Source organism: Salvelinus namaycush, chromosome 27 (assembly GCF_016432855.1).
Source record: "Salvelinus namaycush isolate Seneca chromosome 27, SaNama_1.0, whole genome shotgun sequence".
Classification (NCBI taxonomy): Eukaryota; Metazoa; Chordata; class Actinopteri; order Salmoniformes; family Salmonidae; genus Salvelinus; species Salvelinus namaycush.
Window position 1 is genome coordinate 25835713 of NC_052333.1, and position 27930 is coordinate 25863642.

The following is a 27930-nucleotide window of genomic DNA, read 5'->3' on the forward strand; positions in this document are numbered from 1 at the left end:
CCTCTAAGTTAGCTTAACATTACTGTATGATAGTGATTAGTTGTGTGTAACATGAAAGAAACATTTTACTTGTGTTAATTGTTATGTATGTATGCATCTCTTGGTATGAGTTATATTAAATGGTCTATTAAACAAATCAAAAGTTGTCTGGCACTCAAACCAGGGATGGGTCAATGCAATCAAAAAGTCTACACAGCAACGAATTGCACTCTAGAGGAGAAACTAACTTCTAGTTAGACGATAGTTTTGTATGGCAGTAAAAATCATGGTCTTTATTCAACATCAAAAAGTCATTACAATGGAACAAGACAAACAAAGTGGTTATACACAGTGAGTTTCCAGTTAAAACATTGAGTTAATTTTTGGTGTTTTAGTTTAATCCCCTACTAAAAATGTATAGTTTCGCATCACACTGATCAGATCCCCCACCCATTTTCTATAATTGGCATGGTACTGGCAAGGTGATAGCCATTGATTTTTTTAACCCAAGTACTTCACCATAAACCTGTCAAACTTAAAAGGCTATGTTAATACAGGCAGGCCAAATCTAATATTTTTCACACTAATTTGTATTTTGACCAATCAGATCAGCTTAGAAAAGAGCTAATATGAAAAGATCTGCTATGATTGGTCAAAAGACCAATTAGTGAAAAAACAGAATTGGGCTGCCTATGTAAACGCAGCCAAATAATTAAAGTCATACAAGTGCAGCATTGTCTTGTGATAGTGGCTATAAGTGGGATAAAACAAAATATCAGGCACACAAACAAATACCTAAGGAATAGGAAAACCACCACCCAATGTGGTTTTGGTCCCAAACCGTATTGGTGTAAAGTAGGCAAAAGGAGCGATATAGGAGGACAGAAAGCCAGTTACATTCTGTACCCTATCCACTAACCCTTTTTGGTGTTAACTAGTCAGAAAGGACTGCATAGGCCTAAGCTATGTGGAAATGACCCATCCCTCTGATAGGCCAAGTGGAGCTTACTCCATCTTGTTTACCCCTTTCAGATGTGTGAACATTCAGGGTTTAGGAGTTAGGGGAAGGTGCTAGCAAACAAAATAGAACCAGGCCAGAGTATACAACAGCAGGACAGGAGTAAATAGTATCATGTAGTAAATGGCTGGTAAAAAAAAAAAAATGCTCAGTTTCCCCCTTTTTCTAATGGGCTATAATGGATGAGTGGCCTAACCATGTTCTTGTTTACTTGGCAATAAATCCTTAAAGGCAGTCATGCTAGCCCCATTCAAACAAGGAGAAGTTAGAATAATCGACCACACAAGCAAGGAGAAGATAGAATAATAGACCACACAAGTACGACAGAGTTCCCCTATTAAACACCATTCCAATGGATAAAGGCAAGAGCTTCCGCAAGATGTCACATTGGAGAACACCTAAAGTTTAACAAGAACAATCAATGCTGTTGAGAATAAAGGTGTCATTGTAAATAGTTGTTTTGGCACCCTCCAGTGGGGATTTTTCCTACCCTCCACTACAGCAGAGCAGGGAGAAATGAGAGACTGAACGAGAGAGAGGCGGAAAGCAAAGGTCGGCAAAGGGATAAGTGGAGGAAGATGGTTTTTGGGAGTCCATCTGGGGGTTCTTAGAAGCTGTTGAGGTCCTGCAAAGTCTGGTCCAGGGTGGCATGGATCTTGAGGTTCTCCTCCTTGGCATTGGCCAGTCTCTCTGGAGAGGGAGAGAGAGAGAAAGGTTCATATTTACACTTCATCTGGATTAACAGGAGAACACGCCAAACATCCCTAGGTTCCATTTTAATGGAGGTCTCTGTCATAAGGGCTAAAGAACACTGCCATAACCAGCCGTTGAGAGCTTATAACTGGCTTTACCCCCAATAATTAAGCCAGTTTGCTAACCGTCCTGATGGTTTCTTATTGTGATTATGACGTAGCCCAATATGACTGAGGTTGAGTAGTTTTACCCTAAAACAATATAACTGGACATGTCTAAAAATGGGAAATCTTCAGAGGTAGGGTTGCAAAGGGACAGTATATTACTGGAAACTTTCAAAGTTAACCAGTAAATTGGTAACTTTCCTGTTTTTGGGGGGGATATCAGATGATATCTAGTTGCCTTTGAGTACTTCAGATTATCGCAGTTGTCTAATTCTCTGGGCCTCTGGCCTTTTCACATATAAAATAATCAATTTAAATACAAAACAGAATGATGAAGCTGTACAACATTATCCTAAATTTAAACCATCAACTAAGTGAACACCATTTATGTTAAATATGAGGGTTTCAGCATGTTGTAAATGTTGATGCCAAACTGCTGGCAGTTGACTTTTTTATAGTTCGAAGAGTTAGAGTTAATTGAAATAATAATATTTTTGATTAATTAGGCCATTATCTTGAACCATATGGTCTATTCACACGAAACTAAAATGGACAACAGACAGATAAAAGGAATACTATATAAAAGAGTATTTGAAAAAAATAAAATGGTCAAGCATATACTTCCAAAATTACCATAGGTTGTAATTATTGGCAAATTTACTTTAGATAACAGTAACTTTGGTAAATTACCAGTAGCTTTGCAACCCTCTTCAGTGACTTAACTTGCTTTCATGTACCAAGCAGATAGACGAAGGCTGTGTTTATTCAAACAGCCCAACTGGTATTTTTTCCACTAATTGGTCTTTTGACATATCACATCTTTACACATCAAATATTTTTCAAAGCTGATCTGAAAAATACCAATTAGTTCTAAAAATATCAGAATTTGGGCTGCATGTGTAAACACAGCCCAACACCGTACCTGAGCCGGTCGCGGGTGTGCGCAAATTGATTTTGTCCCCCCACATCAAACGCGATCACGACACGCAGGTTGAAATATCAAAACAAACTCAACCAATTATATTAGTTTGGGACAGGTCGAAAAGCATTAAACATTTGTGGCAATTTTGCTAGCTAGCTTGCAGTTGCTAGCTAATTTGTCCTGGGATGTAAACGTTTAGTTATTTTAGGTCCTCTACTCTGACAATTAATCCACACATAAACCGGTCAACCGAATTGTTTCTAGTCATCTCTCCTCTTTTCAGACTTTTTCTTTGGACTTATACGGCAATTGGCATCTAATAGTATTACCATGAGGACGACCGACCTCGGTTCGTGTTTCAATCACCCACATGGGTAAAACCAATGAGGAGATGGCACGTGGGTGTCTGCTTCTAAAATCCAATGAGATGGGAGAGGCAGGACTGCGCCACAAATAGAAACAACTTCTATTTTAGCACCTGGCAACGCAGACGCTCATTGGCGCGCGCAAGCGGTGTGGGTGCAATGATTGCAAAATAAATGTACACATGCATGTTATTCAACGCCTGCGCACACAACGCAAGAGGTGTGGTCAGCATGTAAGAAGTCTCAAAAACACAGCATTCACAGTGGGTCCCCAGGATACATATTGAGCAACACTGCTATAAAGTGTAGACAGTCAAGTGGATGTGAGATGGCAAAGTACTGGAGCATAGTTAACAGAATAATACTACTAAATAAAATACCAAATAAGCAAAGAGTGCAGAAAAGGTCATATTTACCTGAGGATGGAGTAGTTGGAAGATGAAAAGATGGCCACAGGAGGGCAGACTTACTGAGTTAGCCACTAGGGCAGCGTTTCCCCAAACTGTCCTTTGGACACCAAGTGGTGCACGTTTAGTCTTTTGCCCTAGCACTATACAGATTATTTAAATAATCGACTAATCATCAAGCTAGTGTTCATTTTTGCACTCTTTTTTTTGGGGGGGGGGGGGGGGGGGGGGGGGTTGTCTAGTCTTAGTCACATTTGTAATTTGAATAATGATTTAGTCTAGTTATAAAAATGATTTCTAAAATGGCCCACTGTTTAACTAAATGCCCTTTCATTTTAGTCACAATTTGTATTGACTCATTAACCTATAGTAAACAAATTACACACAGCCTTGTCCTACCACATTTTTGCTGCATAACATTGTCATTTATGCTGTTGGGAAGAGAATACAAACATAAGAATATTATATTAAATTATCTGGCCATGTAAATTCCTAATTGAGCCTACATAGATACTGCACATTACATACAAAACAGACAGGGGGGAGAGCGGCACAATCGCCAGATGGTGCCTCAAAGTAGTATCTGTTGCGTCATTGCCATTGTTATCAACGTTCTACAGACGCCGCAGCCACATTGATTTCCAAAAGTAGAACGAGGGGTAATGACTATTTTGCCCAGGGCACGAGTCCTGGTCCAAGTGCTCAAGACTGAGTGACTGGTTCCATATTAACTCAAAATAAAGTGATTTACCCAGTCAGCCTATAGCAGGACTCTCCAACCCTGTTCCTGGAGAGCTACAGTCCTGTACGTTATCTAGCGCACCTGATTCTAAGAATTAGCTGGTTGATAAGCTGAATAAGGTTAGTTACAACTTGAGTTGGAGTGAAACCTACAAGAGTGTAGCTCTCCAGGAACAGGGTTGGAGAGCCCCGGCCTATAGCGTACTGGCAAGAGGAATTTAGTCCAATTGTTTGCTATCCCTTCTCCTTTGTGTCAACGTAATGTTTCCATATAGGCTACTGGTAATGTTACCAGGGCCACGCTCTGTTGAAAAACGTTCTTATACTTTGCAGATAGAAATTCCATGAAGAGCGCCAACATTATTCCTTATTCAACATGCCAGAGAGGCATGTTTGTTCTACATAGCATATTTCTATCTGAACGTTCTGTCCTGCTGAACGCGCCCCAGGGCGTTAGGTATAGCTAGCTAATGAGGTAATCTCACTGAACAAGGTGTAGTCAAATGTTTAACGGTTCGGTACGGAAGTAGCCTAGTTCTAGAGCAGGCCACGATATGCCTTTTATGAATGCAACATTGTTATGAATGTGGCCTGCACAATAGAAAGAAAAACATTGCACCAGTATAACGGGTCAAGCCTTTCGAAATAGAATCAAGCCGTATTCTCGTAGGAAAAGAGGGAGACTTGGCTACAGAACCTGTATATGAAATGCAGTGGGAAAAGTGGGCGGGTTGAACAAGACTACAAATTTAAAAGACCGCCTACTTTTCTACAGCCTATTCAAGGGAGAGAAAAATAGACTGTTTTACTATTAAACTCAATGCTGCCATTGTTTTTAATTTTGTAAAGCAGTGTTTCATATCCAGGCAAATGATCGCTAACTAGAAGGCTAGTGGTGACTGGTTAGCTAAGGTGAAGCAAGCGAGTCGCCTGCACAATGTGTATGACTCGTCCTTCCCACTGCTGAACAGAATTGCGCTGTGCATCTGTGCAGCTAATATTTGAAAAGCTCTCAATCCAGTCCACTATGTTTTAGTCAGAGAATTTTGTCTTGTATTGGTTTAGTCAACTGAAATTAAAGGATTCTTGGTCTATTTAGACAGTTAGTCTCGTCAATTGCAAGTGAAAAATAGGTGTTTGACGAATATTTGAGTCACTATTTTTGTAGACAGAAATGAACACTGCATCAAGCTTTGATTCAGCTGTGTAGTGCTAAGGCAACAACCAAAACATGCACCACCTGGGGTCCCCAGGACAGAGTTTGGGAAACTCTGCACTAGGGACTGAGACAAGGCCTAATACATTAAGTGGTCACTATCTGGAGGAATACTAGGACTGGGCAATATTTATGTATGTTTCAGCACGATACCCCAAATGCCTGTATCACAAAAATTAACTATACACATGTTTTATTAGTGTTTATGTACACTTATTCTAGTGTCTTTATGGCCTTGTTTCCCTCGCTGCTTCAGTGGTGTGCGCCTTCCCATTTACACACACCAAGCCCCTCCCCCTGCCACTCACAACAAAGATGATCACTTCTTCCTCTGACAAGCGGCCCAGTGAATTAGTCACTAAACCTTCGGTCTGAATCGAGTCCAAAATCCCCTGTGCTCGAGTCCAAATGTAAGTCACCAACGGTTGAGTCAAGTCCCTATGTCTACAATTTTGGAAAGGACAGCATACGACGCTCAGTCGCTCTGTTTGTGTAGGGTGTGTTTGGCTCTTAAAGCAAACGTTGTGGAACGTTGCAGAAAGACAAAAAGACAGAGCTGACCCCTATTCGGAGGCATGTTTGTTCTACATAGTTTCGATATAAATATTTCACAATGTTGTGCCCAGTCGAACACGTCCTACAATAGAATCCCTGAGAAAAGTGGAGAGAGCAGTCTCCTGGAGTAATGTTTTTTTCTTCAACCACTACATCCTTAAGTTGAAGTAAATTCACTTAAAATACAATACAAATTTGATTAAAGTTTTTTAAATCTACATAATTCAATTTTATGTAGCTGCTGCTCAGTGCTCCGCTGAAGCTTCCCCCTTGATCAGCGACGATCGCCCTTGTCTGGTGTAGCCTACAAAACTTCATGTTATACACAAAGGACATGGTTGACATTTTTGAACTACTGCATTCCATGCCTCAGTAGGCTACTAATCATAAATACGATTTTTCAGGGGGGTTATAGAGGAGCTACACCGGGATTACGCATGCGCAAACCGTGAACAGGATGTGAACGCCGTAATTTTACCTGCTATACCAGAGACGTAAATAGATGTTAGCGTGGAAGCAGAATAAGCAGCATGCAGTCTCTCCTGACAGAAATGTATTGACTTTTGGCCTATATGACACCCATATTTCTCATTACATCAAAAGTAGAATTTCTGCAACCTGCAGTAAATACATTAACCTTGTTCATTAATCACAATTAAAAGTAGTTGGCTAGCTGACTGTACTTTGCAGGGCCTTTGGGACAACCACTCCCATTGTTGGAGCGGAGACAAGATAATCGTGTCATTATATACAGTATCTGACTAAAAATATCTGTATTGGGATTTGCTGGTGTCTTACAGCAGTGTGCTTCTCAACTTTGAGAAGCATCTTCTGCCTCAAAAGATAATACAAGGCAGATCATCTGCAACTGCCTTTCCGTTCATCTGGTTTGAATGTGTAATAGTTTCTAAAAAGCAATTATGATTTAGCAAGTCTACAGTTTCGTTTATATAGTGGTTTTTCATACAGGTAGGCCCACTGCTATAGTATTGATGTAGCCTACTGTTATTTCTATTACATTCTCATACTATGAAACTTAGTGAATGTTTTTAAATTGTCAAAAAAGGATGTATACCAATTGAGGCAAACCTAATTTTACATTGCTGATACAGCAGCGGTGCAAAGTCTACAATTAGACCAATCAGTTGAAGTTTAAGGGGGCAATTACTTTTTTACACAGGAAAATTGGGTGTTGCATAACATTGTTAATGAACTTGTTATTTGTAAACTCAGGTTCTTCATCTAATATTAGGTTTTGCTTGTAGATCTGCTAAAATTCCATATCAAAAATAGAGAAAATCAGAACGGAGCAAATACTTCACGGCACTGTAAATATGTTCAGCCTAGAACATTACCACATGCCAGCATGCCATTGTTAATTGAAAACCAGAAATGGCTGGAAAATTACTCCTTTTCGCGACTGAGATGAGCATTGTCCACCTGAGCAAATTCAAATACGCAAACTTACATTTTTACCAGAAAATTATCATAATCCAATGGATAATTTGTCAATGTTCACTTATTTGAGCTAGTCGGTATAAAAACAAAATAGATATGACCATTTTATAAAAATGGTACAATTGCGTGACAAGATAGCATTTTGCCAAACCGCTCCCCCAGTCACTCCAAGTTTGGTTTTGACCACAAGTTATACTTCACTACACGCTCCACTGCTTTAATTGGTGTAACGTTAGCAAGAAACCACAAGTGTCTATCCAGATAATGAAAAGGCAGCAGCTAAATAAAATTCTAGGAACATCGTTACAGGTCATTTGCGGCGTGAATGATTGTCAGCAAAGTCATTGAATCCTATCATTTCACTTCCCCAGTGACAACTACCTTGCTTGACTTTGCTGTATTGCAGCTGAAGCCTGGCTGCAGCCTACCTACCAAAAGGTTGCACGGTGTCCAGTACAAAGTAGAAAAACAGATAAGCCATCTTTTAATAGTCAGCCATATTACCAGATCCTCGTCACACTCTTTGCAACTAAACTCAGCAAAAAAAGAAACGTCCCTTTTTCAGGACACTGTCTTTTAAAGAAAATTCATAAAAACAACCAACTCATTGTAAAAGGGTTTAAACACTGTTGCCCATGCTTGTTCAACTAACCATAAACAATTAATGAACATGCACCTGTGGAACGGTCATTAAAACACTAACAGCTAACAGACGGTACGCAATTAAGGCCACAGTTATTAAAACTTAGGACACTAAAGAGGCCTTTTTACTGACTCTGAAAAACACCAAGATAAAGATGCCCAGGGTCCCTGCTCATCTGCGTGAACATGCCTTAGGCATGCTGCAAGGAGACATGACTGCAGATGTGGCCAGGGCAATAAAAACAATGTCCATACTGTGAGACGCCTAAGACCGCGCTACAGGACGGACAGCTGATCGTCGTCACAGTGCCAGACCACGTGTAACACCAGCACAGGAGCGGTACATCCGAACATCACACCTGCGGGACAGCATTGTTTTAGAGAACACTTTGCCACAGATGGAAACTAGCCTATTTTTGACTTCGCAATCTCTCAAGTTTTGGCATCTTCCATAAATTGCGGCCCTGAATCCGCCATGGAAATAAACTCAGCAAAAAAAAGAAACGTCCTCACTGTCAACTGCATTTACTTTCAGCAAACTTAACATGTAAATATTTGTATGACCATAAGATTCAACAACAGACAAACTGAACAAGTTCCACAGACATGTAACTAACAGAAATTAAATAATATGTCTGAACAAAGGGGGGGGGGGGGGTTCAATCAAAAGTAAGTCAGTATCTGGTGCGGCCAACAGATGCATTTAGTACTGCAGTGCATCTCCTCCTCATGGACTGCACCAGATTTGCCAGTTCTTGCTGTGAGATGTTACCCCACTCTTCCACCAAGGCACTTACAAGTTCTCGGACATTTCTGGGGGGAATGGCCCTAGCCCTCACCCTCCGATCCAACAGATCCCAGATGTGCTCAACGGGATTGAGATCCGGGCTCTTCGCTGGCCATGGCAGAACACTGACATTCATGTCTTGCAGGAAATCACGCACAGAACGATCAGTATGGCAGGTGGCATTGTTATGCTGCAGGGTCATGTCAGGATGAGCCTGCAGGAAGTGTACCACATGAGGTAGGAGGATGTCTTCCCTGTAACGCACAGCGTTGAGATTGCCTGCAATGACAACAAGCGCAGTCCGATGATGCTGTGACACACCGCCCCAGACCATGACGGACCCTCCACCTCCAAATCGATCCCGCTCCAGAGTACAGGCCTCGGTGTAACGCTCATTCATTCGACGATAAATGCGAATCCGACCATCACCCCTGGTGAGACAAAACCAACCAAAACACGTCAGTGAAGAGCCCTTTTTGCCAGTCCTGTCTGGTCCAACGACGGTGGGTTTGTGCCCGTAGGTGACGCTGTTGCGGGGATGTCCGGTGAGGACCTGCCTTACAACAGGCCTACAAGCCCTCAGTCCAGCCTCTCCCAGCCTATTGCAGACGGTCTGAGCACTGGAGGGATTGTGCATTCCTGGTGTAACTCAGGCAGTTGTTGCCATCCTGTACCTGTCCCGCAGGTGTGATGTTCAGATGTACCGATCCTGTGCAGATTTTACACGTGGTCTGCCACTGCGAGGACGATCAGCTGTTAGTCCTGTCTCCCTGTAGCGCCGTCTTAGGCGTCTCACAGTATGGATATTGCAATTTATTGCCCTGGCCACATCTGCAGTCCTCATGCCTTCTTGCAGCATGCCTAAGGCGCATTCACGCAGATGAGCAGGGACCATGGGCATCTTTATTTTGGTGTTTTATAAAGTCAATAGAAAGGCCTCTTTAGTGTCCTAAGTTTATAACTGTGACCTTCATTGCCTACCGTCTGTACGCTGTTAGTGTCTTAACGACAGCTCCACAGGTGCATGTTCATTGAACAAGCATGGGAAACAGTGGTTAAACTCTTTACAATGAAGATCTGTGAAGTTATTTGGATTTTTCCAAATTGTCTTTGAAAGACAGGGTCCTGAAAATGGGCTGTTTCTTTTTTTGCTGAGTTCATGTAACTAAAACAATCATTTCAAACCTTGATTATATATATATTTGGGTACATTGGCCTGCATAGGGTGCTGTCTTTTGGATGGGACATTAAACCCCCCCCCGGTACTCATTGTAAGAGTAGTGTGTTCACCCCGGTGTCACGGCTACATTTCCAACCTGGCAAAATTCCATCAAGACCACCTAATCATCCCCCTCATTCCTAATTGGCTAACATCACTCCTCACCTCTCCACCTGATAGCTTATGTGTGTTGAGCACAAAAACCTTGCCATGCAACACTGGTGGGTGCTACACATTTCCCCTTACTATGTAAAGTACCTCAGTTGGTAGAAAAGTGCTATAAAAATCCAATGAATTATACATTTGTTGTTTATGATCACGTCTCTGTGTGGGAATAGTTGGGAACATATTTCCAAAATTAAAATCATTTGCAGCTGATTTCCTGGTGTTTTTGCAGTCTTATGTCCAACAATGAATTCAGAAAACTGGGGGGGGCACTCTAAAACAGACACTAAAAGGGACAATATTCACATTGAAATAACTTTATTAATGACTCTAATCACACTAATCTCCCATAAGCTGCAATGCTAATGAGCTCTGTATTGTAAATTGCTGAAGTGCACCATTGTGACACATCTCGTTGTACATGTGAACAAAACCTACCCATTACTTGACCTCGTTTGAATGAACTTGTTGCGAGTGGCACTAGATGAGTAAATGACCAAAATACAGATGGCACATCTTCAATGAAGCCTTCTGCTTTTCCCTTAAACATGGTCTCAATTCTAGTGCTAGCATGATGCTAAACCCCAACGTGGAGGCACCATCACCTCTGCTCATTAAATCAAATAAAATGTACAATTTCTACCAAGACTACTTGTGGAAAAACTATGTGCACATGGTAAGAGAACCAGAAACAATTGTGTTTGTTGTCACTTTGAAGCTACCCTAGCTAGCACAGGCCAAGAGAGAATAAAGAAAGTAGTCGTGGACAGGTTTTTCCTCCTCCCTTTGTTAAATGTTTATAGAGAATCACATGTACAGAGTGTAGACAAAGTAGAGAACAGGGTGAAGGCAAGATGGAGAAAAGAGGAAATAGCAATACAACAACTACAGGCTTGAGCGCAGTGCATACAGTGACCCAAAGATACAATGACTGTTGCCCAAAAGGAGAGGGAAAGAGGTGAGGGGATGGAGGGAGGGAAAGATGAGGGTCACAATGAGTAATGAGAGTCAGTGGGGCAAAAGAAACAGGACAATAGAGTGAACAGTACAAAAAGGGAACAGATTTAACCAAGTAAGGAATGAGTGAATATTGACAGGAGGGAGAGCGAGAACTGCACAGCCGAGATGGATGTTCAGAAGGACTGAGAAAATTCTTGAAACCACAACAGGAGTGAGCTTCCCGACATTTATCTGAAAACAGAGGGGTTGAGAAACCGTCACTACAGATTCTGAGAATCATTACATTGTTACGATTAGTAGCCATTGGGTATCACAAAGTATTTTCTTGTAGACGTTTAGTGTATTGTTGATAGGCAAAATTGCAAGCATTCAGTTATTCGGCTATTAGACTTCATGAACCACCCTTTAATGTCACACCACACTTATTAGGTCCCCCCAAAAATATTTTTGTATAAATACAGTCTTGGTTGACAGGTTTTGTAGCATTACTCAAGTTTTGCTTTTTGCATGACGTAGTTTGTCACGGTCTGCCAGCGCTTTAAAAAATTTGAACAAATGATATGCGATGTTAGGTGACGTGTTAATGTTTTTCCTGGACACCTGACTTCCGTGCAGTGTTAGGAGAATATTAGATTTGCAGTCAAACCCCCCAGTCCCTGCACGACAACCACACACACACACACAGTAAGCCTGTATTTACATGGAAGTCATGTCATTGAGGGCGTGGTCCAACTCCTCACTAATGGCCTTATACTTCAGTTTCTGTGCGTATAGCTCATCTGTTCAGAGGCCAAAGAGTGAAGGGATACATTTTTTTTAAGAATAGGAAGATGTGTATAAAGAAAGGAGAGTGAGGGAAAGAAATAGCAGCCAAAGGGAAAGTGATGATGTATGCTAATAGTATGATTAAGCCAGAACAGGACTTTTCCTGTAGACAGTGCAGTGGGAAATACAGGAGTTAAGGCAAAGTGGCTGGATCCTACCTTCCAGATCATCAATGGTCTTTTCCAGCTTGGCCACAGACCTCTCAGCAAACTCAGCACGAGTCTCAGCCTAAGAGAAGTCAAAACAAAGCATTCAATCAAGATACTAGACGACCTAGACTAAATATGTTAACTTGGGACTACAAAAGGAATCGAACCAAACTAAAATCACTTTCAAAAAAAAAAAAAAAAAAAAGTGACTAGACCAAACAAATGCAATGCACAAGACAAACTACAAACGAGACATCCAGACAAATAATAGACCGGAAACAAAAAATACCCACCTCCGATCCATTAACTACTATCAAACAAATCTCCTTGAGGAATTGAACATTATGAATTCTCCCCCCCCGCCCATCGCCATGAGAAGCCACACTAGATACTTTAAGGGGACGTCATAGACCGACAACGCATGTACTTAGATGGACTTCCCTGATTTTTGCTTGTGAAAGTGTCAACCATGTGCAATTATATCAACCGAATTAAGGAGGCTCCCCCCCCCCCCATTCTCTACGTCAGGGTTCCCCAACTGGTGACCCGAGGGTCAAGATTTTATTTTAATGCTGGACATAAGATTAAAAACCGCAGCAAATCAGTGCCAAGCAATTTTTGTTTTTGAAATCTGTTCCAAAGTATTCCCACGTATAGAGATATACAGTATGTGATTGTATACAAACATACGCAAGGTTTGAAATTATTGTTTTAGTCAGGATTTATATCCTTTTGGGCTTCTTGCGGTCAATTACCAATTTGTAATAATGTTTCCGCCCCCCTGACCATTCACTCCCAAAATAATAATCAGAATATCAGCCCGCGTGTGAATCTAGTGATGATACCTGCTCTACAGGTTATCCACTTACCTCTTTGAGCTTGTCAGTCAGGATCTTAATCTCTTCCTCATACTTGTCCTCCTTCTGGGAGTACTGTAATAGAAGATAGGATTGTCAGTTTAAAGTGCATGTAGAGCACACTGACAAAAACATAAAACACATCACCTCAATCTCATGTCAAAGACCAGTTTATCGATGCTGCAACAGGATTCTTAACATGCCATTATAATGCATGCCAATTTAGTTCAATAATTAGACGAATATCAAGGACAACCCCTGTGAAGTCAATAGCGCGTGTGATTTGCATGCTGAGATTGCAATTCACGGTTGGACTGCAGTGTCGATTGCCCAATCACTGACTGCAAACCGAAATAAAATGGATAATGCAATAAAAAACCCACGTAATACATTAAATTGAAGCATTTCTATGGAAAACATTTATTTTGCCAAAGTTCTGAATATTTTTCCCCATAGGACAGGCCACTGGTAAAACATAAGAGGAATACCAGAACACTCCAGTCCATAAAAGATGGAAGTAGAATACCACTTATTTATTTAACCTTTATTCCACTGAAACAGCTTTACTTGTAGGGATGTTTACTGTGCATCTGCTCTGAGCACAGCTGGACTTGCATATGCAAGAACGTAGAGGGAACAATCATAAACCTGGGTTGTGCTCATTAAGTCACACAATGGAACACTTCTTCAAATGTTTTGCAACCAAAAACAAGTCCCGGTAGTCTCCTGTTTCAGTATTTTCTTCTGGTTGGTGCTTAATGACCACAGACCTGGAAGAAGTGTTCAATTGTATGCCACTGCTGGGTCATTGGAAGATAACGATTACAAAGGGGGTGCAAAGGAACAATTCATTATGGCCGCATTGCCTCTTCAACATAAGAGTAACATTACATTTGATCTATATGTTATATTAGACCAAGCCCTAAACTTAGTATGGGTGTGTTTGTCCATGCAGGCCTTTGGTCCAATTAGAAAGATGGAGATTAAATTAACTCTATGCCTCATGCAAGTGTGACCTTTCTAGAAATGACAAACATAGGCTGTAAAGGGCACTGATGACAAGAACGGATGTCTTGAGGTAGGGGGTATTCAAGCCTAGAATGGAGGTAAATGCCAAAGGGCAATTAACTACACAGACCAATTAACCCAAGGTTAACTGCCTGGGGTATATGGATAAGTAGTACACACTGCCAATGTTGTTCAAGGCAGAGTCAATACAGAACCTTGTGTAGGGTGAATACAGCAGCTGCACTCAAATGCACATGCTGCTCACACAGATACAGTATTATATATCAACTGCAACACGTGCAAAGACATTTGTCAACACATTACTTACTAAAATCGCTTCTACAGTCACAAAAAACATGCCCACACACAGGTAACATGCTGGTTTAATCTGAGGTTCACAACCAGGTAAAATACCAACACACACCTTCTCCGCCTGGGCCTCCAGGGACTTAAGGTTATTGGTGACGTTTTTCAGCTCCTCCTCCAGTTCAGCACATTTACTGGATTTGAGGGGAGGTCGCCATTGAGTTTGTTTCAAGAGAACAAGGAGAGATGGCACAGAGGGTGACGAGGGCAGAGGGTGGAGCAGTGTAAAAAGGAAGGAAAGAGCAGCAGTGTGAAAACATTGGCAATATGGTTTAAGATAATTGATTGCGAGAGAAGACAGAAATAGAGTTGGCGGTGTGGCACAGATACAGTAGTTAGGGAACACAAAGAATGAGCGCCTTATGACAGAGAAAAGGCATGAGGCTAACCACAGACCCTTGACACTAGCATATCTCCATATTAAAGTAAGACCACATGTCACAACAGGAAATCAGTTTAAGCAACATCCCTAGCGAAAGATGAGCTATACGAGTAATGTTCGCGGTCATTAGAATGGCATGCTTTAGGCTGGAGGTCCTTATGAGGGCATAAAAAAGTGAGTAGTGCATGCTCGAGTTCTCATGAGTCAATTCTGAGTTGTGTTCAGTAGGGCACACCTTAGCAAAACGTTTTGCAACAGAAAACTAAAGTGTTTCTTACTGGATGAGTCGAGATGGCATCTCCCATTTCACCCAGTTTCAATCCTACTAAACATGACCCTGAACTCTCTCATCGACTTTAGAGCAGTAGGATGTCACTTAATACACACTGGATTTCATGCAAACAGGTTGAGAAAAGAGTAGGGAAGGGAAAGGGAGGCAAGGTAGAGACTGACAAAATAAGGAAAGAGAAGGCAAGGTTGAAGTTGGCAAGTCCTGGAGTCATCCAATGAAGACCACCTGTTTGTCCGGAGGCTACGAGTCTGATTACTTCTTTCTCCTCCTCGCACGCACGAATCACTTTCCCTGTCCAGCTATTGAGATAAATAGTTCCAACACTATCCATAAATCTCGAGCCTGATGTTCTACCAATGGTAGATTACACTAAAGCACATCTAGTCAGTTGAGCATGAACACACTCATACATCTTACACACCATGAAGGCTCTGTCATATCCTCACATGGTCTCTCCTATCATTGCTATGCAGACGACACACAATTAATCTTCTCCTTTCCCCCATCTGATAACCAGGTGGCGAATCGCATCTCTGCATGTCTGGCAGACATATCAGTGTGGATGACGGATCACCACCTCAAGCTGAACCTCGGCAAGACGGAGCTGCTCTTCCTCCCGGGGAAGGACTGCCCGTTCCATGATCTCGCCATCACGGTTGACAACTCCATTGTGTTCTCCTCCCAGAGTGCTAAGAACCTTGGCGTGATCCTGGACAACACCCTGTCGTTCTCAACCAACATCAAGGCGGTGACCCGTTCCTGTAGGTTCATGCTCTACAACATTCGCAGAGTACGACCCTGCCTCACACAGGAAGCGGCGCAGGTCCTAATCCAGGCACTTGTCATCTCCCGTCTGGATTACTGCAACTCGCTGTTGGCTGGGCTCCCTGCCTGTGCCATTAAACCCCTACAACTCATCCAGAACGCCGCAGCCCGTCTGGTGTTCAACCTTCCCAAGTTCTCCCACGTCACCCCGCTCCTCCGCTCTCTCCACTGGCTTCCAGTTGAAGCTCGCATCCGCTACAAGACCATGGTGCTTGCCTACGGAGCTGTGAGGGGAACGGCACCTCCGTACCTTCAGGCTCTGATCAGGCCCTACACCCAAACAAGGGCACTGCGTTCATCCATCTCTGGCCTGCTTGCCTCCCTACCTCTGAGGAAGTACAGTTCCCGCTCAGCCCAGTCAAAACTGTTCGCTGCTCTGGCACCCCAATGGTGGAACAAACTCCCTCACGACGCCAGGTCAGCGGAGTCAATCCCCACCTTCCGGAGACACCTGAAACCCCACCTCTTCAAGGAATACCTAGGATAGGATAAAGTAATCCTTCTAACCCCCCCCCCCCCCCTTAAAGAGTTAGATGCACTATTGTAAAGTGGTTGTTCCACTGGATATCATAAGGTGAATGCACCAATTTGTAAGTCGCTCTGGATAAGAGCGTCTGCTAAATGACTTAAATGTAAATGTAAAAATGAAGAATAGGCATATTCACCAAACACACATACACAGTAGGGTGTCCAATCAAAAAATTATATTTTGACCAATGGGTAAATATATGTTAATAATCCTCTAAGAAAACCAATGGTCTCTATTATAAATTATTGGAGTTTTTACCCTTATAGGATGACCAGATTTAGGGTGACTAAATAGAGGCCAGAGGGGGGAAAACAAGTACAAAAATAAGGAAAATAGCATTGCGTGAGCTAGGCTGGATTCTGTGCAAGAATTAACCTACTGGCTACCTGACAGGTTCCCTTTGCCATTGAGCTTGTCATCCTTCTCAAATCCACAGGACAAAAAAAAACAGTGGTAAGATCGATAGAGTGAGACATGACATGTAGTATTTTTATATTTTAGTTTTTGCTTTTCATAGTCATAAATTCCTGTTCTTTTTAGAAGATTTCACAAAAAACAAGCATATCTCTGAAATGTCAAAGGAGCACTGAGTGTATACCAAGCTTTATATTTTCAAAGATTAGTACATTTAATTCAGCTCGTGTCATGCTAGTTTTGCTTATTGTGACCTGCAGAAACAACTTTGAAGACAACCACAAAATGTAGAATCCTCAAAAGTTATGAGAAACATACAAGCTATATCAACAGAGCTTGGTGCTTATTATCAGATGTATTAGGTTAAGAAATATGACTTATTGGAGAAAGACCCCACTGAATGATTCAGAACATGAATAATCATATTTGTCTTGGTAAAATGTATTTTCAAACATAAGGCAGTGAAGTTACCACCAAAGCGTGTTTCCACCCACACTGAAGTTTAGGCATTTGCACCATACATATTCACACCACAGACACACACAAACACACTCTCTACCTGGTCTTCAGAGGCCTGCAGGGACTTCAAAGATTGGTCGAAACCCCTCAGCTCCTCCTCCAGGGCCCTGGCTTTGCTGTTAGTGCAGGGAGGGGGGCGGAATCACGCATAAACATGCGGAGCGGGGGATTATGGGGGGTGGGGGGGTCATGCGTGGAATTTAGGTCGGACCCCCAGAAACATGCACAGAGACAGAGGGAGATCAATTTTTCATTAGGATACAGAACCATTGTTATGCAAACACTCTCGTTTATTCTCATGGCTGTGGGAACAGTGAGGATGGGGCCGGTTTGGGATGATACCGGCGGTGGGAAAGGTATAACACAGAACCGGATCATACGCTTTCAAAAACTTGAGCTGTGTTTGATTTTGTTGGTCTGATAAAATGAAACCAATGGAAAAGTCCCAAAAGTGCAAACTAGGCAGTAATTTTATTTTAATATAGCTTCAAGCTGCCATGGCAGGGTTCAAGCTATGGCCCCACAGCACCATCATCAGGACAAATTGGACAGATCACAATACGATTTGCAACATCTGTACTCCTTACAATGCTTATCAAATATCAGAACTCAAAATCAAACAGATCATGCACTCTGCTTTTGATGCATCTTGGACAATTTGTAATAATGTTGACTAGTTCAAAATGTCTTCTCCAGAATCGCTGGCACCAAATTTGGTATATAGCATCTATGGACGCACATCTTCAAAACGCTATGTTTTCCAAGACTCTCGCTCAAACAAGGCAATAAACTTGCATGAATGTTTTTTTCCAGTCCAACAGTGCCGCCATGCGGCCAAAGATAACCATTCTCGGCAGGTTAGCTAGACTCAAATCCCTGAGCATGTGCCAAATTTCATCAGATCAAGAGCAATAAATATGTTCCCGTTATATGTGTGGCCGATTTGAACGTGCTTGCATATGTTGAGTCTTGACAGTGTTATGAACATGTGTCAAGTTGTTACAATACAAATAATCACATCTGCTTTACAATATATGCATTTATGTGCCAGGTCAAGCCCACTTGAATGTTTATTGGTCAATATGTTTGAGATGCTACCCACACTAGCTCAAACGGGGTGAGGGGCGTGACCTTTAAATGTTTGCATCTCCCATAACTTGTTATAGCGCCAATGTGGCCAATTGGCATGGCACTGCATGACATTGTGTGGCCCAGCTTTTCCGCTTGAACCTCTAACAATGCATTTGACTCTGGCCTGGTATAATTACGATGTAGACAGGGAATTGTTTAAATATAGTTCAAATATAATCTATGTGAAAATTCACAATGCATGTCTGCATGAGTAGTAGTTGTGTGACAACAGTATGTTTAGGACAACAGTGCTACAATGCAGTACATGTTAAATAGTATTCTGTGTAGTAGGTGTGTGTACATTCCTTAGAGGGACAACGTCAGTATATCTAAATCATTTGACAGAATAATCTTTGGCCGTGTGGAACAGGTGTTAACGTACCACCAGCGTAGTTCTGCGTGTGTGTGTGTGTTACTATTGTGCAGTTCAATCATGTGGCAACTCACGCCTCAGCAAGCTCTGCCCTCTCCTCTGTGCGCTCGTGATCCCCCTCGATGATCAGCAGCTTACGAGCCACCTGTAGACACACACACAGGACTATTTCGTGCCAGTTGCAGACAGAAACAATTGCTCGCAAGATTGGCGCAGATGGTGTACAGGTGATGTATGTGTGGGGAGAGACGCCCATTTTGGATATAAATTGTGTACATAGAACAAAACTGTACTAGTGAGCTTACAGCCTTGCGTGAGAGGAAAGGTATGTGATAACCTCATCCACTTCTGTGTCTCGATGAGGACGTTACCTCATTGTATCCGTGTGTGCTTATGAGGTAGTACTGAAGCAGCATGGCGTGTGTGTACATGATCGTACCAATTTTAACACACGTATTGTATTACCTAACATGACCTTTTCCCAGAAATGTTGCGCAACTATCCAAGACTAGTTCAGGCACAGCAGGCAGTTCTGTTCATTCTGAGAACTCTGCCGTGTGTGATATGCTCACCTCCTCGTACTTGCGATCAGCCTCCTCAGCAATGTGCTTGGCCTCTTTCAGCTGGATCTCCTGTAGCTCCATCTTCTCCTCATCCTTCAGGGCTCGGTTCTCAATCACCTTCATGCCCCTGGAACCAACACAGGCACACATACGTATTGTATCGTGTAGGGATTCATTTGGCCTATCCTAACGTGAGAGCCTACCATTTTGTGGTAATACGCCAATACTGGATTTTAGACTTTGGATATTTGTCAAACTAAACACACACTGTTAATATTTCACACTGTCAGCAGCATGTGACACTACATTTCAGTCTGGGAGGGACAATGGAGGGAGAAACTCAACGGTGCGTCAAAGAAAACACACATCCAATCAATTAACATTATTGGCTGGGCCAATAATGACTCATGTGGAGAGATAGCGAAATCAAACACACAATCGTCAAAGATACTGGTAACTAACCTAAGATTTATCATCGGCGTCATTTACAATGGGAGCAAATCAAGCACAACGGGCAGAACAAGCAAGGTGGGAGGAGCCAAGCAAGAGCTAGTGAAATCCTATTGGCGAGTTTAAGCAAGTATTCACATATTTCTGTTGGGGAAGAGTCTGAAGTGCACGTGTGCAATAACTCAATTCACCCTTGCACTCCTAACATTTTTTTTACGTATTTCAATCTGTTCGTAACGTATTTTAGTTTAGGGTACAGAAAACGATATTTCAATGAAAAAAATTGTCGGCCAAGTTTCATGTAGCTCCATATTGTCCCACTTCCCGCCACTGGACTTATCACCATATTTCAGGGGCAAGTTTTAAACAGATTTGCCCCCCCTGTGATGTGTCTGGGTTTCCCCTTTTGTCTGTGCCATCGTTGCTATGTGCTTTCACTTCCAGACCAACAACGATGATAAACTGACAAGGTTAAGACCATAACAACCGAGGCCAAGACCCCTTTTCTCAATATGTTGTCTTACTTCACAGAGCCAATGTTAAAAAGTTATGCTTCCATTGCAGCATAGGGCATTTTATTATAATAATAAATAATTTAGTGTGTGCTTATTCTTGTCCTATTTCACACATGCACAAGTGTCTGTAAATGAATGCAGACGACACTTGCGTAAGCCATTCCCAACAGTTGACCAGGCTATGTTAGAGATACAAATCGGACTTTGTTGCCTTAGAGAAAGCCCTGGTTGTACATAATGTGGGCAAGACTAAATACATGTTGAAGCATGCTAGCAGACACACAGACTTCCAGTCATTGCGCTAGCACTAACTTTCTTCATACTGGACATAGACATAAAATGGTATCCACGAGTTAATCTGACTCTGGAGAAGTATTCCTTAAACAGTGGTGTTTGGAGCATTACAGTGTGTGGGCCTCTTTTCGTTAATGTGTCCCACTGACCTCTCACTTTCGTCCGCAGCCTTCTCTGCCTCCTCCAGTTTCTGCAGAGCAGTGGCCAGTCGCTCCTGGGCCCTGTCCAACTCCTCCTCAACCAGCTGGATACGCCGGTTCAGGGAAGCAACCTCAGCCTCAGCCTGTATCAGGGGGGAGAGTTGGGCTAAATGTCAGTATACTACCCAAATTTAAACGGAATTTACCCCAACCCTGCTTAGAACATACAGTACATAATTGTTTGTATATGCCATCATATAGGATTTATATAGTGCTTTTTCTAGAGCTCAAAGCACTTATCATTGCATCATATCACACCTCGTCCACCGATGTATGAGGCTAGACAATGTTCCAGTCAGATGGCCATTCATTCATTCACTGATTTTCTCAACACTGCCATCCAGTACATGGGTCATGTTCAGTGTAGCACAACATTGCAACCATACAATATCTGTTACCTTGTATTCTCCAATGAAAATATATTGTGGGGGAAAGACAATCCGCATAAATGTCCTCCTACCAATTTCCTGTTAGTTTTCATGGTTAACCTTCATTGAATAGAGGTCACTAGACTGGCTATAACAATTTGCCAGTGTACCCAGGTATACAGACAGATGACAGGAGAAAAGAGATGGCCATAGATGGACAGATGAGAAAGAGGGGAGAGACATGGACACACATTAAAGACTAGCCATATCAAGCTAAAGGCCTCCCTCTACTCTTTAGCTGTACACCTACCATGCTTTCTGTGTAATGTGAGGTGGTGAAATGCATGGGGTCACAATTTCCTTCTCAATGGTCCAGAAGAACGTTCATTGCAATCAGAGTTTAATTAGTGCTGGGAGATATGCTGAAATTCTGGTTTATTTTTGCTTTTTTAAATAACTAATTGACCAACAAGTTCAATTATAGTAATTCCATTTAGTTTGTTTTTTCCCCGTGAGCTCAACACATAATTTCTCTATCAAGCATGAACTGTGGAACATTGTAGGAAGGTGTAGTTAACAGGTCATTCGTTATATCGATTAAGCGCAGAAAATATGGCAATTAACTCCAATGACCACAATCCATTCCTCCTACAGCTGCCTTTTGTAAGTGAAGGAATTCTATTACGCTAACCCAGGTTGAACCGGGCAATGGCCCATCACGTCATCGGGCCAACGCGTGGCAGGCGGAGCGCCCTTCTCAAATCAAACGGTGATGTTGTCAAATAGGCAGTATGGTGCACCTATTTTCCACAAAATAAATATTAGAATGTTCTAGTTTTCGTTGGGGAGGCAGGTAAAGCGTTTTTATCAAAAGGAATTACTTTTGCATGTGAAAACACAGAATCCAACTCATTACTACAAGTGCTTAATAATTACATCACTTTCGTTTTGAACAGACTTTTCCATCGGCAAAAACGGGCACTTTGCTCACATCCAGAAGGCAAACTGATTACAAAACTAATGCAATCAACACTAGCCCGGTTCACCCTGGGCATTAAATCAAATCCCCTCGGTATCCTTCTGTTAAAGTACCTGTCCAGTGAAAATCTCACTTAAATGTTCATATTCCGTTAACTCACAACCAAATAATGTTGTTGACTCATCCTATACTCGTGGCCAAAGCATAAATTGGAGAAAAATTAAAAAGCTCTACCTCAGACTTGTATCAGTCACGTTTTTGTAACCGTTACGGATACCACTTGCAAACGTAGTTTGGTTTTTAAAAGACAAAATACGTGCATTTTATTTAAATAAATTAGGAAATAAAAGTATTATGGTTTATTTTCTATACATTTTTGTTTAGCATTTAGTCATCCCCTCCACATCCATCCCTAGCTGGGTAAAGTAACAGAAGAATGTTGGTTACCACTGTCCATCCTAACCTGCTACGAAAAGTAACTTCCGGTCGTACCTATATCGAATTGGCAAATCCCATGTCAATGGGCTCCTTGTAGGGCGGAGGTGTAAATGCATGAATCACGACCCAGTCCCAGTGGCAGGCTACATTGTTTCTTTTTAAAGTGCACCATCAACGCACTTCGTAGATCGAATGTAGACCTATCGACGTGCACATCTTGTCGAAATGCCTAAACGAATGTTGATTACGGAATATCCTTTTTACCTGTTCTCTTGATGTTTTGTCCACCTCGACCTGTCTCTGAAGAATTTCTGCTCTTTCTTCGGCTTCATCTGCCTGTTGCTGTAAAACTTTAATCTTTCGCTTAACCGCGTCGATGCTGTTGTTTCCAGACATTGTCTTGTTTGCGAGCGTAGGCTAAGCCTAGTTAGTTTTTTTCCTTCTCTAAAACGTTTCTTAGAACTTCGACTTCAGCTCGAGTTGTCCTGAAATGAAAAAAAAAAAGAAACAACGCCCCACCAAGACGGGAAAACGTTGATTGTAGTAGATTAGTGGCGTGAAAATACGTTCTTCCTCCTAACAGCAGTGACTCAATAACGCACTAAAATTTGACAGGTCTAACCTACTTTCGTAAAATGTTATCAAATTAGCCTAACCCTGTGTTAGATGGTTTAGATAGTTCTCCTGCTGCTATAATCAGCTAAGATTTTTTTTCTACAGACGTGGCAAGTAAGCAAACCTAATTCATTGGCTTCCGCTTTCGAAAATGGGGGGGATTTCTTTCTATTGCGCGCGGTTCTAACTTAATCTCATTCAAACAAACGAATAAAAAATGGCCTTGACAATAGATGTGCGGTCCAGTCTCTCCCTCCCCTGTCTCCAAATCACTATGCCGGCTCGTTTCCCCTTCTCTTTCCTTTTCAACCCACTTCCGTCTTGCGCCACACCCAGTCTAGTGTAGACAATTGACTGGAATGCTGATCCAGAGTCTGCCCCTAAAACTAGTTGGTCCCAAGACGAAAAGCAAAAATGATCCCGTGTCAGCGCATTGAGCACGATGTCTCTTCGACAGGAAGGCACTCCTTGTTATACGTGTCCTGATCAGGTAAAGTGACGTACAATTGATAAAATCACTCGCATTCCAAGCCACTCCCGGGGTAGCATATGAGAAAGTCCATATATGGGGGTATATTTGGGAAACTTCAGCTTTTATTAACAGACACCAACCTAGGCTGCAGGTAGTGTGCGTGTATGATTATTTCCCCAGTATTTTATCTAAATTGATTTGGTATTTGTTTGTGTCTGTTCGTGTATGGTGTGAACGTTTGACATAGCCATCATTATGTCTATAAGCTGCTATGTCACACTGTATCTATACCCTGTCTAGAGTCTAATTTAAGTGGAATGCAATTTTCACCTGCATGAGAATGTAATCTCTACATCACGATGTAGTACACGTGTGTGAACGTTGTACGTGTGCCTTCTATCTACAGGTTATTTTGTATTGTATGCCTACTTGTTCATCGTGTGTGACTACAGTATGTGCTTGGTATGTGTACATTTTTTGCTTGTCATCACATCGTACCTGAAGCCTGTTTCAAAGCCCTCCAGACACAGAATATGACGGTTTCTTAATTCCTTCATGTTTCACAACACCTGGAGGATGCCGAGACATGCACCAGAACACACAGACACATCAAGTCACTACTTGTGAACCATTTATGTGAATTCAGTGTGATATAAAACAATAACATTCGTTTTGTCTTGTAAAATGTTGGTTTAACGATGCGTTAAAATACAATAAATATTATTTTTCTATGAAAATATTGGTTACATTTTTTGCCACACCTAGCCAAGCCTGTGCAGCAAGTCTAGATATTTAAATTATGCCTGAAATAAGTATTTCGAATGGAATTGAACTCTTTCGTTTCAGTGAATAAACACAGCTGTGAAGGCGACTATGTTTCAAACAGGCCTTGAGATGCAGAGTATTGAGAAATCCTGCTGTAGTCATAATTTCCTGGCCCTCCCTTCCTCCCTCAATCCACCGTCAATACCAGGATTGTGTTTATTAGGGCACACGCCTGAAAAGATATTGCAACAGAAAAATAAAATAAGCGTTTCTTATTGGTCAAATCCAGGTAGCCCCCTCCTTGATTTCTTCTGTTTGGTGCCTAATGAACGTTTGTTGTTCCCTCGTGAATGGTTTCAGTAAGTGGCTTGATTGTCCACTTCCAGTTGTTACCGCCAAGTGTCGCTCCAGACAACGTTTGGCACTGTGAGCAAACTATAGACTTTGAGTTTCTGTCGCTGCGCATTGATTCTGCATTGCTATGCCCAGATGATCAATTTATAATTGTATAAGTAGGTCGAATTAGACGTTTGTTAACAAATTTGGCTACATCTTGGCTATTTCAGGATTTTATGTAATGACTGAAATTAAGACATAAAATGTAAATGATGTGAAGAATGATGTGCTTTGGCCGAAAAAGGGCAAAAAATATGTGTGCCAAAACGCAGTTTGACTGCAATACTGCGGAAAATCGCTGGGCTCTTCTGAAGCCACATTTTTGCTACTTCTATGTTAAAATGGTCAGTTAGCACTTAGCAAGGGATTATTAGTTAGCATAAGTTATGCAAAAATCTGTAAACTGTTAGCAGGAGTTATAATACTGAAATAGGGTGTAGTGGTAGCCTACATGCTAAAATGTGTTAGCGTTTAGTAGGAGCTGGATGCTAAACAATGGGTGTTTCTCAATATGCATACTAACGTGCTCCACATTGTCATGCTCCAAGTGCATTCTCTTGAGTAGGTTCTTGTGCGGCCGAGAGTGTGGAGAATGCATAATTAAGTGATCATGCCAGAGAAGCCCGTGTTTGGAGGACATATTGGTACGGGTGTTGTCGAGGGCCGGCAAACCGTGCCAATATATCCTCCAAACACCGACTTCGAGGGCATTATCACTTTTATACAACGGGTTACCAACATATTCAAATAATGATTGACATATTTTAATTGAGAACGTTATTTTGATGAATTTATTCATACTATTTCATCCTTCCACAAGATATAGTCCTCTAGGGTTGCAACCCAAGCCGGCTGGTCATTCGTTCTATCGGTTCAGGTGCCAGAGACCCAGTCGTTCAGTCTTTTGGATGCAACCCAGGTCGTTCGTTCTAAATGTTCCATTGCCATATTGCCTGATCACCTGGCATATAGAATGTGCTCTCTCGCCAGGACACTGTTGTTCAGAGGAGCTAGCCAACAACAAAGCTAACACGATCACTTCAAACTGAAGCTGGAAAGACTTCAAACTAGCTGCACTTAGTTTTGTTTGACCTGTTTTCTATTGATAGTTCTTTGTATATATCCATACAAATTATGCTGATTCATGATTTCGACTGGCTGAGAAAAGCTGCCTACCTGTCTGTCTCATCCTGACACATTCATTACTATGGGACAGCTGTAGAATTTGAAACAATGTTGCAAATGTCGGAGAGAGACAGCAACGTTTATACAAAACTCCGCTGTTGAAAAATAAAAGAGTCTAAAAAGAAATGTGAGATGAATATCTATGCTTTTTATAGTGGAGATCAAGTTTATAAATTGCCTGGCTGTGCTGATGAGACAGTGGATTGCGCAGTCAGATGTAATAGAGTAAATATGCATTTTAAACATAGATTTAGCCGGTGGTCATTTGTGGAATAGACACGGGCTGGATTGCGGTTTTAACCAATCAGCATTCAGGATTAAACCCACCCATTGTATAAAACATTACATTTGAGAAGCACTCGCCCTACTGTATTACCTCATGCTTCACCTCCCCAATCACTGAACCTTCTTCCAGCCAGGACAAAGGCAACAATATATACACAAAGCAAACGTTTTACTTCATAATTATCAGCTAGCTATATGTGAATCGTAATAATGTGGCTAACAAGTTAGTATAACAGGAAAAAATTACCTAAAACTAATGTTATGCAAGGTATATGTACATTTTTCATGGGTAGCCACCAATTCTTTGTGGCTAGCTAGCTATCCAGTTAGCCCTATTGACTTACTATGGACTTGGGACTTACCCATTTACTGAACCATCTTCCAGCCAGGACAATCAAAATAGAGACTTAACAAGATATACACAAAGCAACAATTTTTCTTCATAACTATCAGCAAACTATATGTGAATCGTAATAATGTAGCTAACCAAATAGTTTAACAGGCAAAATTGACCTAAAACGAATATTATGCAAGATAGATGTCAATTCTTCGTGGGTACTTAGCTAACAATTATTCGTGGCTATCTGGCTAGATAACAGTAGTAGCTATCCAGTTAGCCCTATTGCCTTATTATGGGCTCGCAATCTATGGTATGTTGGCAGGTAAAAATGTCTAAATTAATTTGAGAAGTGCCCTCTGTGCTCCATTTACCATACTTTGATTTGGACTCATACTCCGACCCTCCCGTGCTCCAATTTGCGTACTTGGAGCACGGTAGTATGCATTTTGAGAAACACCCTTTGCCTTCAGCAGGAGTTGAATTTGTTTTAGCCATTAGCCTCTGGTTAAGTAGCGCTGCTGAAGAAGCGGAGATTTGAGAGCTCCTTAATGTGTGAAGATTGAGTTGCTCTTTACCCTCTTGCTGAAAACTGTGTGCCTGTGATTTAGTGCGTAAGGAGCTAGGCATACTCAGGCAGTCATAAAACTGTCCTTTAGCATGTCTTATTATGACACTAATCACAAGCATGTGGAGAGAGGCAGACGGGCCACGTAGGTCAAGGAAAGGTTTATCCCAACGACTTAGAACTCTGACTCCTCTGAGACTTAATGACACTGGAAAGGACACACACACACCAATAGAGGCCGCTGAGGGGAGGACGGCTCATAATAATGGCTGGAATGGAGTCAATGGAGTGGTATCAACCTCATGGAAACCACATCTTTGATGTGTTCGATACCATTCCATTGACTCCATTCGAGTCATTATTATCAGCTGTCCTACCCTCAGCAGCCTCCACTGACATACACACATTGCACACTCAAAAGGACCACACACACACACAGAAAGAGAGAGCAGAGCAACATTTGGAGAGATCTGGTTACACTTTAGGGACAAATGCCCTTCACTAATCTCTTTGGCACTATCGCTTCACACTAATCTAGT

General features: G+C 41.8%; 1 protein-coding gene across 6 annotated transcripts in view; it reads right to left on the minus strand.

The window, feature by feature from the left end:
* Positions 1 to 244: 244 nt before the first annotated feature.
* Positions 245 to 27930, minus strand: part of LOC120022823 (tropomyosin alpha-3 chain-like) — a 33878-nt gene continuing 6192 nt past the window's right edge. Inside the window, exons 1-9 of one of the 6 annotated variants that reach the window (XM_038966829.1) lie at positions 23508 to 23768; positions 23033 to 23253; positions 20933 to 21066; positions 19534 to 19651; positions 19036 to 19106; positions 17498 to 17573; positions 13135 to 13197; positions 12275 to 12344; positions 10636 to 11522 (exon numbers count right to left, since the gene is read on the minus strand). In XM_038966829.1, the coding sequence (XP_038822757.1) occupies positions 11059 to 11522; positions 12275 to 12344; positions 13135 to 13197; positions 17498 to 17573; positions 19036 to 19106; positions 19534 to 19651; positions 20933 to 21066; positions 23033 to 23164 (1128 nt within the window). In that variant the 5' untranslated portion in view covers positions 23165 to 23253; positions 23508 to 23768 and the 3' untranslated portion in view covers positions 10636 to 11058. Of the gene's footprint in view, positions 1688 to 10635; positions 11523 to 11987; positions 12071 to 12274; positions 12345 to 13134; positions 13198 to 14554; positions 14631 to 17497; positions 17574 to 19035; positions 19107 to 19533; positions 19652 to 20932; positions 21067 to 23032; positions 23769 to 27930 lie in introns of those variants that run through there. The other 5 variants (XM_038966833.1, XM_038966831.1, XM_038966830.1 and 2 more) reach the window with 5 other exon arrangements.